This window comes from Styela clava, chromosome 9, assembly GCF_964204865.1.
Source record: "Styela clava chromosome 9, kaStyClav1.hap1.2, whole genome shotgun sequence".
Lineage (NCBI taxonomy): Eukaryota > Metazoa > Chordata > Ascidiacea > Stolidobranchia > Styelidae > Styela > Styela clava.
The window spans coordinates 17,415,801-17,433,702 of record NC_135258.1 but is presented as its reverse complement, the minus strand read 5'-3'; the positions used below and the strand labels follow the sequence as shown (position 1 = coordinate 17,433,702).

Here is a 17,902-nt window from a genome sequence, read left to right as displayed (position 1 = left end):
CGCGGCGAGTGAAAGATAAAAGAGAGAATACGATATACAATGAGCAACCGGGGCAAAATCGGCGTCGCCCCGTCGACGTTCGGCGAAGGCTTTGCGAGCGAAAAATGAACCATGCCGGGAAAATATGGCTAGTGTAGACAGTCTGTGCAACCGATATTGAGGTATGTTTCGAACATTTTTTATTATACCGAAAAAACAACCGGGGCATTGCCCCGGTTGGCCCTATTGACGCGCCGCCACTGCTTTTAACCAATCATACACTACAACATAGTTGTTGCTATTGAAATTTGTATGGTGCCATAGGCTTGTTAGATTATGATCGCAGTCTGTGTAAGTTTTATTTTAGGCTGCCACAGACTTTCATGTCATGACCCATGGGTAAGGTTGCTAAGTATGACCACTTACAAGTATTCGAATCTTAACTGATTCCTAAAATTTCGATTCCGATTCTCGATTCTTCGATATATCTTACCGAGAAAACATACCCACCTAAACAATATCATATGAAATCAAACACGAGAGCGAAGTTCAAATATATGGACGGACAAGAAGGCCGAAACTAAGTAGTATGAATGTTCAATCTGTCACAGTAGACAAAATCGCAAAAAAAAAACGAATTTCTAAGAACTCACAGATATTTTGGAAATAAATAGGCGTAAAAACCTTCTAGCGAACATACATATATACAGTGAAGTTTGCGACGTCGTAGCAACTCAGCATAGCAGTGAAGAAATTTATACATATATGTAAAGGACTTGCCATAAAACGTTACACATTGTTTGCAATCCAAGTTTTAACCTTGAGAATCGATTCCAATGCATCGGAATCGATTCTATAATCAAATCCAGATTCGATTCCGCCATCCCTAGTCATGGGGACGTTAACAAAACTTTACGGTTTCTTACTCACTCAATTTGACGATGTGATTTTCACAACTCTTTTATTCGCCTGGTGCGCAGCCTAGAGTATTATTTTAATGCCGACAAAGTTATATAAAGTTTCCATAACGCTCTCCTAACGTTATTATTTGTTCATAACTTACGCATGCTTGCCATGTAATTTAGTCTATCGTTTCCCGATGATTTCCAAATATTCTGTTGCTGCATCACCTTTCTGTATCCAAATTCGTGAACACTGATACACTGTAAAATTTTTTGTAATTTTACAGCCATTTCTTTGTAAAAAAATACGATCGTTTGGCAGTATTTTGGACGAGAAAGTATTTATACGTATTTTTACATCATCGTGTTGTAATTTCACCGCTTGTACGATGTAAAATTACATATACTGTTGCATAATCATAAAACAAACATACGGTTGTTAAATATATATACGATGAATTAATTATACGTAACATACAAAAACGGCTGTACTGAAAACAGCTATCTCGCGGTTATGTTAAAATAAGTCCACTTGGTAGTAATCAAAAGCATGGAACTCAGAAGACAGTCTTCCACATATTATCAGCAAAATGCATGCCAATAAAAAATACATTGGTGCGACGAATTTGGTTCCAAACTGATACAAATTTGGCTTCGCGTCTTAATTAAGGCGCAAGTCATACAATGCTACGTAAACCTGCGGCTTCGTATGTCCCAATCTCGACATAGAATTTATAGCTTACGATAAAAAAAAATCCTAATATTGCACTTAATATTATATCGAGTGGAAGGATATTTTATTTTAGGCATCATGTAAACTGGTGATTCAACTGACAGCACTCATTCTCAAACGGACAGGTCCACTTGCAGTCACGACTCCAACTACTGGTGAATCTAGTAGTTTTACGCTGTATCGCTATATCTTTTATCGGACCAAAGTATATGCAAATGTTTTGGTTAATATAATTTTGAATTGAGTGGCATATTTTCTTAATTTAACTATTTGCTTAATGCTCCTAAGTTTTAGAAATATCTCAGATCGCAACGGATTCAAATTTTGAATTTGAATTTTCTGACTCCGCCAAAGCCGGACGTACTTTCCCGCCAAAATGGCTGTTTAGTGCGGATTCCAGTTTCGCTAGGAAGCAGCTTGGCTTGGTTCGACTCTCAAAACAATTGAAGTAGCCTAGTTTAAAAGTGTGAACCTGTATATTTTACACTATGCTGCCTGAAGGTTGTAAAACAGAAAGTATGGAGAAAGAAATACCGTTACCTAGCTTGTAAACTCTGGACTACTGGTGCTTGTAGACTACCGGTAGATCTTCAGGTTTTGGAAGGTGAGTTAATTTATGCCACATCTGTCATTATTAATCAATTTTGCATTAATTGGATTGGCCTGTTAACTACAGCATTGCCGTACTAGATGTCCCATCCCTGCATTTAGACAATGAGCTATTGTAGGCCTACCATATTCTGTTATTTTACTTTTAATTGCTCATGTTTAATCTTTGTTACCGGTATTCTATTTATTGGAGTTCTAAACCAAGGTAGTCTACACCAATGCAGAAAGGTCTCTTATTTTTTAAAATTTCAGACAATGTCAGCCTAATTCTTAAAAAGCCTATTACTGTATTAGCAGACTGGTAAAATTGTAATTTCAGTTACCCTGCGATTTGAAATGACTGATTCGAGATTTGACCTAGACTAATCTAAAATAAAATGCATCTGGAAAGACATCTCTAGTGAAACTGCAAGATTAGCTACTGCAGTAGACAGTCATGAACTTTTCATGCCTATATCATTTTCATACATCTTCAATCTGCTAATTCTTTTCAGTTCGAAAGTGGACAAACATATCCTGCCATTTTACCTCTGGGGCATTCACATTTGGCCTTTATCAAGTCTGTCATTGTATCAACACTACAAACGAATTTCTGGAAAGGTGAGGAACTGGTAGCCTATTCAGCTATTGGTGTTTCTTTTTTTCGATGGCAATGGTATGGACTGTTTAATAAAAAAAGCCTTGCTTATAAATATGAGCATCATGTTACTGTATATAGTGAGCCTCCTTGCACTAAGTTGATTTTTGTGCAATGAATAGACAAAAAAATTCAAACATAGTTTTTTGTCTTTCTATATAACAATTTTCATTGTTTGGAGAGATAATGATATAATCGCGAGCTTCAGAAATGATATAGCCTATAATAAATTTAACTTCTTCTGAGCATTGAATATAATATGAATCTACCACTTTGCTAATGGAATCATTTTACCCCAGCAGATCAAGTTATAACATATGTAAATATGTTGACTTCTCACTCAACTACTTGTTTACATTTTATACCAGCTAGGCCTATGCCATTTTTTTTCAGCCGAATTGCCAAGATAAACAGCCAGTGCAAAAAAAAGTGACAGGGGGCCACTGCAATGTTGAATCTTTTGGATGGTTTCCACCTATTTGAAGAGATGAAATGAACTATTTTGCTGGCGGAGACGATCACTTCTCGAGTGTATTTGATACTATTTCGTTGCTGATATTTGATCACATATTTTATTAAAAGTGATTTCTTTTCAATTGTATTTCATTTCTTCAAGTGCTGGCATGAGGGTTAATCGAGTTACTTTGCGGATGTTGTTTAGTTTTACAACTTCTTCTTGTAGTTAAGGTTAGCATCGCTATGGCTGTAAAAATCGGAGACATCCAACCCACTGCTTTTGCCTAGTACATACATTTGGTTGTAAAATTACAAGCGCTTGCAACGATACAATACATCTGAAGTTGTATATGGTGTTCACAACGAAGTGCATGGCATCGCTGCTGCCGCGCGTTTGGTTGTAAATCGCCCTTAATATTTTTTACAGTGTAGCTAAATTAGTGAGGACTCATTTTTGTCCACATGAGTGCACAAGGGAAGAAAAAAAATCGGTAGTGAGAGAAAGAAGAACATGACACGCTTTACATAAATCTAATTCATAACTCTTCCTGTTAATACTGAAAACCTGATACTTTAAGCCGTTCTTATACAATCTACACAATTAATGCAATTTGCAAGTTTACAACTCTTTTTTCCCCCTGAGGTTTTAAATGAGTCACCCACCGGTGATTGACTTTCAAACAAAGTGAACATGCAAATTTAACGATGAAAAATTGATTTCCATCAAAAAATTATCCAAAACTAATGTATTATTTTAAAAATATATTGAACAACATTTTATTTTTGCATTCTTTCCGTGACATTTGACTTGGCAGTGGAACAATTCAACAATGAAGCAATTTATCAATTGGATTTATTCAGAATAAAAGGAACCTTCAGTGGCATGAGAATTAATCATAGATTACGAACATTTATATTTTTCGGTCTTTGTGCCATGGTTTCGAACTGCAATACACAATTTGTTCAAAAACTTCATTATTTAGGATTCATATCAAGATGATATGGTTACAGCATTATTAAAAATGATTAAATAAATGTCAGTCAAAACAGCTAAGGATCAAAATCACGCAGATTCAGATTTGTAGCAAATAAGCATAAAATTACTTGCTTCAACATATCTTCAACGTCAGAGATTGAGAAGTTGTAACTTGTGTACATGACGATTGAGCTAACGAGTCATTCTGATTATTCGTTTCAAAATTAGTTGACATTGGCTTATCATTTTTTTCTTTTCTCTTTTTTAGAGGCGATGTGTCGTTTTCTTTTTCATCGAATTTTTCCACTGTCTTCTTTCTCTTCGGCTGATGTCGTGTAAAAGAAAGCCCTTCAAAAAGTACCTTATATTGATCAAACAAAAAAAGAATATTCTCTGTCGATCTCTGAATTTCCTCATACTTTTAATTAGTTAACACTCATTGGCATGCAATGAGGTTGTAAGTATGACTTTGGATACAATTAGTGCATTACCAGTAATATTGTCAAGCAATATACAAAATTTCTCTTTTTTGGAGGTGATGTTGCGTTCTCTTTTTCATCTAATTTTTCCACTGTCTTCTTTTTCTTCGGCTGATGTCGTGTAAAAGAGAGCCCTTCAAAAAGTAGGCTACCTTATATTGATCAAACAAAAAAAGAATATTCCCTGTCGATCTCCTCATACTTTTAATTAGGTAACTGTTATAGTTCTCCTTGTTGATGGCAACTATAATTATTATTATTGAGGCACCTTATTTCCCAACCATCCACACCAACAATCAGCTCATATATTCAAGTATTCACATTTACTTCTAACACAGCACAGCATCAAATTTACGTGTTACTCCTAGAACAGCGAAAACGAAGACACCCTGCAAACAAGATATTCATGCGCCACAACATACATAAAGAAAATAGGGCACGCATGAAAAGTCATTAGAGCATAACAATAATACAATATTATACCTATTGTATGACATCCCCCTTTTTTCGATAAATAAAAAAGAACCATTATATGCACATAAAAGGGGTACACTCTAATCCCTAAACTTGGCTGGAACTTGTGTAGTTCTTCCTGACTTGGTTGTCTGAGCTTTTGGTATAAATCCAGTATTTCTATCCATTGTAGGTTGAGGTTCTTTATGTGTCTCTTCTGCCTTTATTTCTTTTTCCTGATTTTGTACTTCTTCAGGAGTTGTACTGTTCTTTAGATTATTATCAATCACTGGAGCTTGAGTATAATAAAATGGTTTCAATTCAAATTTCTTTTCATTATACTTTGACTTATTTGCAGCAATTCTTGGTTTTAGGTGTTCACGAGTTCTCCTATATAATTTCGAATTCAATAGAACTGTGCAGGTTCTTGGCTCTCTAACAGGATTTGGTATATTTTCAATTTTTCCTGGCTCCCATATTCTTCTTAGATCATTCCACACATATACATCTTCATTTTTCGACAGTGGTCTTCTTTCAATGGAAGCTTTTCGATCATAAAATTCTTTTTGTTTCGCCTGTTTATTTTCATTAATCTCTTGCTGCTTTTCAAGCTCTGTACTTTTCGATTGTAAAGATCGTTCATTCATAGGCATAAATGTTCTTGGTCTTCTACCAAATAACAATTCAAATGGTGATGGTGTTTGATAATCAAGTGGTGTGACTCGATAAATCCATAAGCTTGATTCCAGAGATTTCCCCTCTTCTTTGGCTTTTTTCCATAATGATTTACAAGTGCCAATAGCTCTTTCTGCGAGACTATTTGCTTGGTGATGATAAGGTGAACTGAAGGTCATTGTAATTCCATTAGCATCACATTTTCCTCTGAACAATTGACTCACATATTGAGATCCAAAATCTGCTAGTATTGTGGAACATAAACCATATTCTGCAAGTACATTTGAAAATTGTTCACATACTGATTCAGCTGTCATATCTTGCAGTTTTCTCACAACTGGAAATCTTGAAAAGTAATCCACAATCATTAAATACTTATTGCCTTGGAACTCAAAAATATCTGTCCCAAGTTTTTCCCATGGCCTTGAAGGTAAATCAGGTTTCATCATTGGCATTTTTGCTTGAGCAGAATAATATTTGTTACATAACTCACAACTCTTTACCATGTCAGTTACATTTTTTGTAATTCCAGGCCAAAACACTGATTGTCTTGCCAGCAATAAATATTTAGTTTCACCTTGATGTCCACTGTGAAGAGCATTCTAAACTTGTGACCTTAGCTTGCTAGGTACAACTATTCGATTTCCTTTGACAATGAGGCCATTTTCAAGAACTAAATCACATCGAAAGTTCCAATAGTCCCATAACTCTTGTGGACATTGTTTTCTTTGATCAGGCCAACCCTTGTAAATAATTTTTTTCAACTTGTTACATACCATGTCTTCATCTGTCGCTTGTTTTATAACTTCCAAATTTATTGGTGGTGCTTCACTTGCCATGAAGTGTATTTTATATTGCTCGCTATTCTTCTCTTTTTCATTTTCAATCACTCTTGACAATGCATCAGCAACAGGTATTTTTATTCCTTGCTTGTACTTGATTGTGACATCAAATTTTAAACATTTTAGCAATAACCGTTGCAGTCTTGCTGGAGCGTCAACAATATTTTTCTTGAATATTTGTTCTAGTGGAGAGTGATCTGTTTCAACAATTACATGTCGTCCATATAGATAATATTCAAATTTCTCCAGACCATAAGCAACTGCTAAACATTCTCTTTCTATGTTAGAATATCTGCTTTCAGCATCTGTGAGTGCTCTTGATCCCATTGCAACTATATTTTCTTCACCATTGCAATCAATTTGTCTAATCCAGGCCCCAAGACCTTTTAAACTTGCATCACATTGCAAAATTGTAGTTGTGTTTGGGTTAGGGTCATAATATGATAAAATTCTCACTGCACAAAGTTCAACTTTTATTCTATCTAAACCATGTTGATGTTCAGACTCCCAAACAAATTGTACACTTTTCTTTGTTAATCTTCTCAGCGGTGCTGATAATTCTGCAATTTTCGTTGAAAATCTGTTGAGATATGTTATCATTCCGAGGATGGGGAGCAATTCCTTTGCATTTTCCGGTGATTTTATATTCTTTATCACTCTCAATTTATCCTCAGATGGTTGTATTCCTTTATCTGACAAGGAATGTCCATAGAATTCAACTTTTCTCTGCTTGAACTGCAATTTCTCACTATTCAGTCCAATATTATTTTTTCTGCATTCATTCAACATTTTTATGAATGATTTGTCATGTTCTTCTGGTGTTTCACCATACACGATTATATCGTCGGCTATACCAGTCACATTGGGGATATTTTGAAATATATCATCCAGCTTCTTTTGGAATATATCCTAGGAAACACATGTGCCAAATGCGAGTCGCTTAAATCTATGTCTTCCAAAAGGTGTATTGAATGTGCGTAGTAGACTTGACTCGTCGTCTAGCTCTACATGCCAAAATCCCTTTTTTGTATCGACAACAGAGAAATATTTCTTCGCATGCAATTTTGGCAAGATTTCATCGATTGTTCGACTGTAATAATGTTCCCTCTTTATATTTTTATTTAGGTCCTTTGGGTCTAAGCATAGGCGTACCTTTTGTTTTCCATCACTTGTCTTTGTGACGTTGCACACAATTGAGTTTACCCAGTCAGTAGGCTGTGTAACTTGTTCTACCACATCATTTGCAATCATATTTTCCAACTCCTTTTTGTACAAAGGTAAAATGTGTACAGGCACTGTTCGAGGTGGATGTACAACTGGTTGTGCATTATCTTTTAACTGAATGTGGTATCTATCATGTGGAAAACGACCAATCTTGTCAAAACAATCCTTATATTCATCAAGCAATTTACTTTTCGTGAGAATTCCTTTCTCAGCAGCTTCTTGACGAGAATTTTCTGTATTACACGGATTCCCTTTTTTCTCTTTCCGCTCTCAATATCATGGATATTTACTGTTATTACACCCAATTCTTGCGACTGTTTGCATCCAAGAACTGATGGGCTTCCATTACCTTCAACTATAATGAAATTAATCCACATTGATTTTCCATTGAAAGTAATTTTTATCTTTGCTTGTCCAAATGTTTTTATTCTTCCACCGCCATACTTATGTAGTATGCAGCTATTGTCTTTTACATGGAGCTTTATATCCAAGCGTCGTAAATCATCTCTCGTGATTGTACATATATCTGCTCCTGTATCAATTTTTAGTTTTACATTGAATTTGTCATTCAACTTCACTCGGACAAATATTTTCTCTTTGACAGGGACTGATCCGCTTTGTGAAATCATACCATTCACTATACTGTGTTGTCTATGCAACTTATTTGAGCTTATGCACCCAATATTCCCTGTTTCGTCTTCGCTTGATCCACCATCATCAATGTAATAGCTATCAAATTTATCCACTACTTCGTGTAGCTTATGTCTTTCTCTTTGCATTATGCGGCAAACTCTTTTGAAGTGCCCGATTCGCCCACAGTGATTACATCGTACTCCTGCTGCAGGGCAATCATCATATCTGTAGTGTCTTCCACCGCATTTTTGACATCTATCTGCAATGGACTTATTTTCATCCTTCATGCCTGGCTTACTGTGTCTTTGAAACACTGACTTGTTGTTGGATTTTCTATATGCTGGTTGTCTCTTCATTGCATGTAAATCATTGGTTGTGTTATTTGTTGTAATAATCTCCATTTGTGCTTTGGTACTTTCCTCTGTTTTAGCAAGATCATAAATTTGTTTGAATGTTAACATATTACCCAAAGCAATTGCATCCTTACGCACTTTGTCAGATTTTAAACCAAAAACCAATGTATCTCGTAGTGTTTCATCTACTGCAGTTGCAGCATAACCACTTTCATCAATGAGAGATCGTGCTTTTGTGACAAACTCTTCTAGAGATGTGTCACCTTGTTTCAAACTTCGCAATTGAAAACGAACTAGTATCTGGTTACTTTGCGGTTTAGTATAGGCTTCAAGCTTTTCCAATACTCTTGCCAACTTCATGTTATCACCCTCCTCTGTCCAAACAGATGTATTGTAAATTTCAAGACCTTTATCATTGATCCAGAGTAATAACATTCTCACCTTGTAGGCTTCCGGTTTATCAGCAAGTGGCCCGTCGAAGATAAGGTCGCACTTCTGTTTGAACAACTTAAACCGCTTATGCATATTGCCTGCACTCGTCCAGTCCATCTCCGGTGTTTTAAATTTATCCGCCATTATGCTTTGTTAAGGCAAAATAGGCTTACCGGTACGAAGTTTTAATCCAGCGTTGGTTTTCACGGAAGTAAATTATAATCCCACTTCTGACACCATGTTATAGTTCTCCTTGTTGATGGCAACTATAATTATTATTATTGAGGCACCTTACTTCCCAACCATCCACACCAACAATCAGCTCATATATTAAGTATTCACATTTACTTCTAACACAGCACAGCATCAAATTTACGTGTTACTCCTAGAACATCGAAAACGAAGACACCCTGTAAACAAGATATTCATGCGCCACAACATACATAAAGAAAATAGGGCACGCATGAAAAGTCATTAGAGCATAACAATAATACAATATTATACCTATTGTATGACAGTAACACTCATTGGCATGCAATGAGGTGGTAAGTACGACTTTGGATACAATTAGTGCATCACCAGTAATGTTGTCAAGCAATATACAGAATAGCTTATGGTCAAACCGGTTTTCCATTTGAAAACTTTTTGCACATAACGCGTCAAGCGGATAAATTAGGAAAGACTTGTGGGGTATTCAAATTTAAATCATGCACGCGAGACGCAGTCTCCACAAGCACTTTTAGCAACAACAAATTGTCGAAGGATATATCCGTGATTTCTCAGATATCTAAGACAGAATAATTTGTGAGTCTGAAGAATTACGTAGCTCTGACTTGATTTCTCTACTTTGCATGCTTACAAATTTATGGAACCCACAAAATCCTATAATTATTTTGCTAGTAAGTTAGTAACGGGATATTGTATACCCATACTAGCAATTTGCTAATCGTTCAAACACGGGAGCATGTGGTGAATGCACGCATACGGGTATATACAAATCGAAGTTTCGAATTGAGTCACCCACCGGTGACTGACTTCGAAATAAAGTGAACAGACAAATTTAACAAAGATAAATCGATTTCCATCAAAATATATTTTCAAAACTAATCTAACTCAGATTATTTCAAAAATATAAACCTTTTATTTTTGCATTATTTTCGTCAAATTTGGCTTGGCAGTGAAACAATTTAACAATAAAGCAACTTAACATTTGAACTTATTCGGAATACAAGGAACTTTTAAGTGGCATGATAATTAATTCTAGAATACGAACATTTATATTATTCGTTTGTTAGTTCCCTGGTCTTTATGTCATGGTTTCGAAGTGCAATCTATAATTTGTACAGGAACTTCATTATTTAGGATTTACAACAAGATGATATGGTTACAGCATGATTAAAAATGATTGAATAAATGTCTAAACAACTGAAAAGATTAGAATCATGCAGATACAGATTTGTAGCAGATAAGGATAAATATATTTGCTTCAACATATCTTCAACGTCGAGATTGAGAAGGTGTAACTTTTGTTTATGACGTTGAAGCTGACGACTCATTCTGATTATTTGTTACAAAATTAGTTGACAGTGCCTTCTTATTTTTTCTTTTTCTTTCTTTCTTTTTCAGGGTTGATGTGACTTTTTCTTTTTCGTTTTCATCTGATTTTTTCACTTTCTTCTTTTTCTTCCGCTGGGGCGGTGTAAAAGAACGCCCGTTGAAAGGTACCTTATATTGATCAAACCATTGAAGAATATCCCCTGGCGATCTCTGTAATAACGCTATTGTGGCATTTACATCTCCTTCAGCTGAATGACGCTCTTGGATTTCAAATTCCCCAACCAAATGTTTGAACATGGTATCCAATTTTTTATTTTCTAATTTTACGCCGTTTTCCATCAAGAGGCGACTCGTTCCAGTCATTACGTCTGCGCTGAAATATCGAGAGAACTTTTTCTCGACGGACATAGAACCTATATGCATTTTCAACACTTTGAAATCAAATCTATTTCCATTGAAAGCAAGAATACACAATGGTTGTGTCTGTCTTTTCAAAAAATCAGCAACCAGTGTGTTTGTGAGCGAACTCCACGGTAGTTTCTGACGTAGCAAGAGATCCTTTCGTGTTAAGCCAGTTAGATCTACTGCTACTGGTTCGACAGTTCTTTTGGGGTCGACAGATATTCGAATCTTATCTTGTATCACTGAATATGGATTCACATCCTCAGTGACACCAAGATGGCATCTCGCAACGGCAGCCATATAAATTTCTGTGATTTTGCGGTCTCGCAGGTCAGTAGTTTCTAGGTCGAATATGACATAGGTTGCCATTTCTGAACATTCTTGGCCATCTACACTGTCTATTATCTGATCTACAAGCGGATTATCAACTCTAGCTTTTTGATCGCTTTTAGAATCTTCCTCCTGATTTTCGCACGATGATCGGCACTTGAAATTTTTGAATTCTTTGTACATGGAGACGACAAAACAAGCTTTAGCTAAAACAGTTGCACTTGACATAGCGTTTGTTTTGATTTGTGTGAAGACTTGTTTGATGCTATTCTCTTTATGTACAGAAGAAATTACACGAGCGACTTCTTCAAAATTCACCTGGTATATATTTTCTGCATTACCGATTTCACCAAAATATTTCATAAGCATTGAAATATCACTTTCCACAAACTTACGCCAAACAAAACAAATAGGTACAGCTTGTAATTTTAAGAAGTTCTCAAATAAATTTCTTGAATTGCTTCGTAAAAATTCTTTTTCTTGATCGTAATTTATACGAAGCAGCAACTTATCGTAAATTCTTGGCATCTGGATTACTCCGTCGGTTGATGGCTTTTTAAACACATCGAGAAAATGGACAGCAATCAACTCAATTTCCGTTGTGTCTGGTTGACTTTCACGAGCAAATGATGTAAAAACAAAGCTTCTGATTTCGCACAATTTCATGTTTCAATTAATATTTATTACTCAGTATATAATATTTCTAAACGTAAGGTTTATAGACGGTATTTAGTGATGCTCAATATAGTTCATTACAACGCCATCAAAAATGTGCCTCAGTCACAAAACGCTGACAGATATAGTTTTAGTTAGAGTCATGACATCAAAATATGTAGATAAATTGACGTGAAGCAATTCTAATCAACTGCCTGGAAATCGTTCTTTTTAATGGTTGACAGCTGAAGTCTGTCTACTTCTGGCGCAGTCCCAACCTTGACTGACTGCTCGCACAGCAGAACATTGTATTTATATTTGTATACAAGCTGTAATATAGTGTCTCGCAATTCGGCAATAGAACGGGGGGCCTAAATGTAAACATTGAAGTTTTGATATTGAAATGAATAACCGCTTTGCATTTTCTGCAGTGATTACAATATTATTTTTATTTACCTCAAATAGCATCACTGGATTACTTCAATTAACACCACTGAATATATACTATCGCTAAACCTAATCATGATGTTTATTGTGACCATCATCCCCACTTCCCCTATTTTCAAAGCGCTTATCTTATTGCATACCAATCTAGCAGTCTTGATTAGAATCATTAAACTAGATGTTTATTACACATTCCATATTTCCCGAAATGTTTATTAATTCACCAATCTTAATTGATATCAGTAGACAATAGGTGTATCAGTCAGATAAGCATCTTCGATAGCTGTTACTGTAGCTAAAATGAATCATTTCCTGATACTTAAAGTGTCTACGTCCTCGTGAACTACCTCTTCCAAACCACAATGTAAACAGACATCACTCGGTTATGCACATCGAACTCATTGCAATCAATCAATTCAATCAATTTCATTTTTGGTCACTCTGGCATAAAACAAAACAACAACAAACGGACGAAAATATGCAGGACGAGGACCCGATGGACGAGCATGACTTAAAGACAACGTTAAAAACGTAAAAAATACGCGCGCTCACCAACAGTCAAATATCCGAATAAAATATACATACACGATACAAAATTGGGCAATAACTTCCAAGTAAATCGATTTATGCGTACACGGATCAGAAAAAGAACAGGGCAACACTTATAAGAACTGGAAATATTAATAGATTTTTTGAAGTCGCGGTTGTGAAGTGGTGCACTATTATAAGTTGACATATGAAATGTTACATAGAAATTTTGTTGCAACTATACCGAGAAATATTCATGCATTGCCAAAAACACAAATACGACTAAATTCAAGATTATAAGAAAACTTGATATGCCATGCGAGTGAGCTTATAGAAATGCCACACTGAACAATAATGAAATAATATTATGTAATTGTGTAACAATCCGCACATCTAAAACACAATTACATATGAGTGATCCGAACGTTCCCGGTCGCATCCGAACGGCCGCAATTTGCATAACACACGCACACACACAATTGTATTGCAAAGAGTGAGTGAATCTGTCAGTAGCCTACCTATGACGATTATCTCGCAATGCCAAATTATCCAAAATGCACACTTAGGTATACTATAAGTAAAGATAAGTTTGAGACTTCAGATATGGGGTATCTAATTGATCTTGTTGTTTTTTTTGTATCCAACTCACTATCAACAAGTTTTCCAATTTTAGAAAATCAAGACGAATCTATTTATATTGCTTATTATAGCTTTATAGTTAGCATGCGAGCAAACTTCGACCCGCGGGCCACATTTGGCCCGTTGCGGGATTTAATATGGCCCGCCTGATGTTGCCATTAATTTCTACTTATAACCAATACCGCATACACTACATATATATATGTTGTTACTAAACTTTGAATGGTTCAATAAGCTTGTTAGATTATGATCGCAGTCTGTGTTAGTTGTATTTTAGGTTGCAACGTGTATTTTAGGTTGCAACGCGTTCATGTTATGGGGACATTAACAAAATTTTACGTTTTCTCGCTCACTCGAGTATTATTTTAGTGTCGACAAAGTTTTATTAAGTCCTCTTAACGTCATTATCTGTTGCTGCATCCCTTTTCTGTACATTAATTCGCGAAGATTGATAGCTAAATTATAAAAGACTCATTTTTGTCGACATGAGTAAACCAGGAAAGAGAAAAAATTGAGAAAAAAAATAGCGAGAGCAAAGCCTCTAAACAGGAAAGCATTGTCAAATATTTTTAACAGAAGTTAAATCAACGGCTTTACGTCTTGTATGCTAAAAAGCGTTGCTGTTTTGAAATACTACAATATTCGTCCCCACAATAACAGAAATCATTTACGTCACACTTACATGGTCCGCCAGTCTGGGTGGGCAAAATTCTTTGCCTCTGGTTCAAAAATCTTGCCTACCATTGCTATAAAGCAGGGGTTCCCAAACTTTTTTAGCTCTGGGCGCAGTAACAACAAGAATAAAAAGTCGCGGCACACTTATTACAAATCAGTTTTATAAACACCTCATTTGTAAATATCATGCGTTTCGGCAGTAAACAAGATTTCGCTGGTCATTTGTAACAAGTCTTTATTGTTTGTAGGTTTTAATTTCTGTCAGAGAAGTGTTGCATCACCTATCGGTGGACATAGAATAATAAATATTTATACAGCGTGACCAAAAAAAATTGAACCCATACAATATGTTCCTAAGGGACTGGGTGCCGTTTTTTGGGTCACTCTATTTATGTGTGATATCAGACTACGCCCATTGCTGATTGCAATATAATAAAGTTCATGTTGCAGTGTTAATTATTGTGATATATAATCCAAGGAATTTTGTGAAAATTCGGGGCACACCTCCAAGGCCCTGGCGGCATGATAAAATCACGTGAGACGCTTTGCATTTATCTAATGCATAACTATCGAAACGCTGTCTCTGTGCCAGATAGAAAATGTCTTATCGGCTCCGAATCTTCTTCTTGTTGGCACTGAGAAGATAATACTTTTACATCATTCGCTCGTGAAAGTCAATCAGACACAACTGAAATTGAGTTGATTGCTGTCCATGTTCTCGATGTATTTAAAAGCCACCAACCGACGGAGTAATCCAGATGCCAAGAATTTACGATAAGTTGCTGCTTTAATTAAATTCCGAACAGGAAAGGAAATTTTCTAAAAGCTTGTTTTGCTAAACTTGCTAAAGCTTGTTTTGTCGTCTCAATGTACGAGGAAGTCGAACTTTTTGCGTGTTGATCATTGTGCGAAAATTAGGAAGAATTTTCTGAAACCGATCAAAATACTAGAATTGATAATTCGCCTGTAGAAGAAATTGTAGACAATGTAGATGGTTTTAATAGCTCGTTATAGCTATAACATGCTGGGCAAACTACTGGCCGCGGAATAAATCCAGCTTGATGGGGAATTTAATATGGCCCGCATGATGCTGCCATAAATTTATAATTTTAACCATTTCCTCATACGCTACATAGTTGTTGTTATCAAAATTTGTATGGTGCAATAGGCTTGTTAGATTATGGTCGCTGTTTGTGTAAGTTTTTTATTTTAGCTTGCCACAGACTTTCATGTTATGGGAACGTTACCAAAACTTTACTACGTTTTTTCACTCGATTCTACGATGTGATTTTCGCAACTCTTTTATTCGCATGGTACGCTCGTTGTTGGCGGCCACACGCAGCCTATTATTTTAGTGCCTACAAAGTTTTATTAGGTTTCCACAACGCTCTCCTAACGTTAATATTTGTTCATAGCTTACGCATTCTTGTCATGTAATTTGGTTTATCGTTTCCCGTGATAGTTTGTTCCTGATAGTCTGTTACTGCCTCCCTTTTTGTTTTCCTGATTTGTGAAGATTGATAGCTAAATTATTAAAGACCATATAAGCGCACCAGGGAAGAAAAAAAATGATAACGAGATCAGAGCCTTAAAATGGAATGGATTGTCAAATTGAGTAAGATCACCGTTGTGTTTCTTGTATGCTAAAACAAAAGCGTTGATGTTTTAAAATACTACAATTATATGCAAAAACCATTGCTCTATAATGATACAAGAATGTAACATATATGATTACATGATAAGAACAACGTGACACGCTTTACCTAAATCTAATGCACAGCTATCGGAACGCCAAATATAACGAGGTTATCAGCTGATTCTATGCTAAATGTTCAAGCTTTTTTATACGATCTACAAAATTATTGCAATTCACTAGTTTACAACTCTTTTCACCCGAGATACCTTGGAATCTGTCTCTACCTTTTATTATACACAAGCTACCGGATGTCATATTCAATTTGTTACGTCATACGTCGTATAGCTCATGTAACTTGGCTGCGCTGCACGGACACTTTCTTTTACCTACAATATGTTTTGAATATTCCCTCTTGCTCAAGTTTTCACCCAGCGCCATTCACTGATCGTCCAAACACGGAACATGTGAATGCATGCATGCATTTGCGTATACGAATCAAAGTTTTAAATGAGTCACCCACCAGTGACTGACTTCGAAACAAAGGGAACATGCAAATTTAACAAAGATGAATAGATTTCCATCAAAAAATTACCCTAAACTAATCTATCTCAGATTATTTTAAAAATATATTGAACAACATTTTATTTTTGCTTTATTTTCGTCGCATTTAGTTTGGCAGTGAAACAATTCAACAATATAGCAATTCAACAATTGAACTTATTCAGAATAAAACAAATCTTCAGTCACATGATAATTAATTACAGAATACGAACATTATATTTTTCGTTTGTTAGTTATATGGTTTTTGCACCATGGTTTCTAACTGCAATCCCTAATTTGTATAGGAACTTCATTGTTAAGAATTTACAACAAGGTGATATGGTGATTACAGCATGATTAAAAATGATTGAATAAACGTCGGTCAAAATAACTGCAAGGATTAGAATCGGTGACCGTACATTTGAACCCATACATTTGCAACCGTATATCCGCGGGTTCATTCTATATGAGAGTGCTAAAATCCATGGGTTAGGGTTAGTATGGTTTCAAATACCCAAAAAAAAAAATTCCCTTAGGTGCAATAGTATGCAGGTGCAATTGTCGTGGGTTAAAATTACGGGTTCAAATGTACGTGGGTTCAAATGTAATAGAACCATTAGAATCATGTAGATACAGATTTGTAGCAGATAAGCATAAAATTATTTGCTTTAACAAATCTTCAACGTCGGAGATTGAGAAGGTGAAACTTGTGTTTATGACGTTGGAGGTGACGACTCATTCTGATTATTTGTTTCAAAATTAGTTGACAATGCCTTCTCTTTTTTTCTTTTTCTCTTTTTTAGGGGTGGTGTGACGTTTTCTTTTTCGTTTTTATCTGATTTATCCACTTTCTTCTTTTTCTTCCGCTGAGGTCGAGTAAAAGAGCGTCCGTTAAAAGGCACGTTATATTGATCAAACCATTGCAGAATATCTCCTGGCGATTTCTGCAATATGGCTATTGTAGCATTTACATCTCCTTCAGCTGAATGCCGCTCTTGGATTTCAAATTTCCCAACCAAATGTTTGAACATGTTATCCAATTTTCTGTTTTTCAATTTTACGCCGTCTTCCTTCAAAAGACGACTCATTCCAACCATTACGTCTGCGCTGAAGT

The 17,902-nt window shown here is 35.7% G+C and overlaps 3 protein-coding genes and 1 long non-coding RNA gene across 4 annotated transcripts; 1 reads left to right on the top strand and 3 right to left on the bottom strand.

Annotated features, from left to right (window-relative positions):
- Positions 1 to 1,761: 1,761 nt before the first annotated feature.
- Positions 1,762 to 3,715, top strand: LOC120339134 (uncharacterized). The gene is made up of 3 exons (XR_013477970.1): positions 1,762 to 2,218; positions 2,718 to 2,823; positions 3,254 to 3,715. It is a non-coding gene; the product is annotated as an uncharacterized LOC120339134 (long non-coding RNA).
- A 1,610-nt stretch (positions 3,716 to 5,325) lies between these two features.
- LOC120332993 (uncharacterized) lies at positions 5,326 to 6,405 on the bottom strand. The gene has a single exon (XM_039400339.2). It carries the CDS (start codon positions 6,403 to 6,405, stop codon positions 5,326 to 5,328), a length of 1,080 nt encoding a protein of 359 aa, XP_039256273.2.
- Positions 6,406 to 6,501: 96 nt separating this feature from the next.
- On the bottom strand, positions 6,502 to 9,527 carry LOC144427401 (uncharacterized). The gene is made up of 3 exons (XM_078116583.1): positions 8,154 to 9,527; positions 7,894 to 8,079; positions 6,502 to 7,650 (listed from the first exon to the last, which is right to left on the bottom strand). Exons 1-3 carry the CDS (start codon positions 9,525 to 9,527, stop codon positions 6,502 to 6,504), a joined length of 2,709 nt encoding a protein of 902 aa, XP_077972709.1.
- A 231-nt stretch (positions 9,528 to 9,758) lies between these two features.
- Positions 9,759 to 12,374, bottom strand: LOC120339051 (uncharacterized). The gene has a single exon (XM_039407095.2). The coding sequence runs from the start codon at positions 12,336 to 12,338 to the stop codon at positions 10,914 to 10,916; it is 1,425 nt and encodes a 474-aa protein (XP_039263029.2). The 5' UTR covers positions 12,339 to 12,374; the 3' UTR covers positions 9,759 to 10,913.
- Positions 12,375 to 17,902: the final 5,528 nt, after the last annotated feature.

Excerpts from the sequence above, each read along its gene's own strand:
- LOC120332993 (XM_039400339.2), bottom strand. The coding sequence starts at position 6,405 with ATGGTAAAGAGTTGTGAGTTATGTAACAAATATTATTCTGCTCAAGCA.
- LOC144427401 (XM_078116583.1), bottom strand. The coding sequence starts at position 9,527 with ATGGCGGATAAATTTAAAACACCGGAGATGGACTGGACGAGTGCAGGC. Across the intron at positions 8,080-8,153 it reads GAAAGGAATTCTCACGAAAA|TTAAAAGATAATGCACAACC; the intron begins GTAAATTGCTTG and ends TACCACATTCAG. Across the intron at positions 7,651-7,893 it reads CAAGTGATGGAAAACAAAAG|GATATATTCCAAAAGAAGCT; the intron begins GTACGCCTATGC and ends TGTGTTTCCTAG.
- LOC120339051 (XM_039407095.2), bottom strand. The coding sequence starts at position 12,338 with ATGAAATTGTGCGAAATCAGAAGCTTTGTTTTTACATCATTTGCTCGT.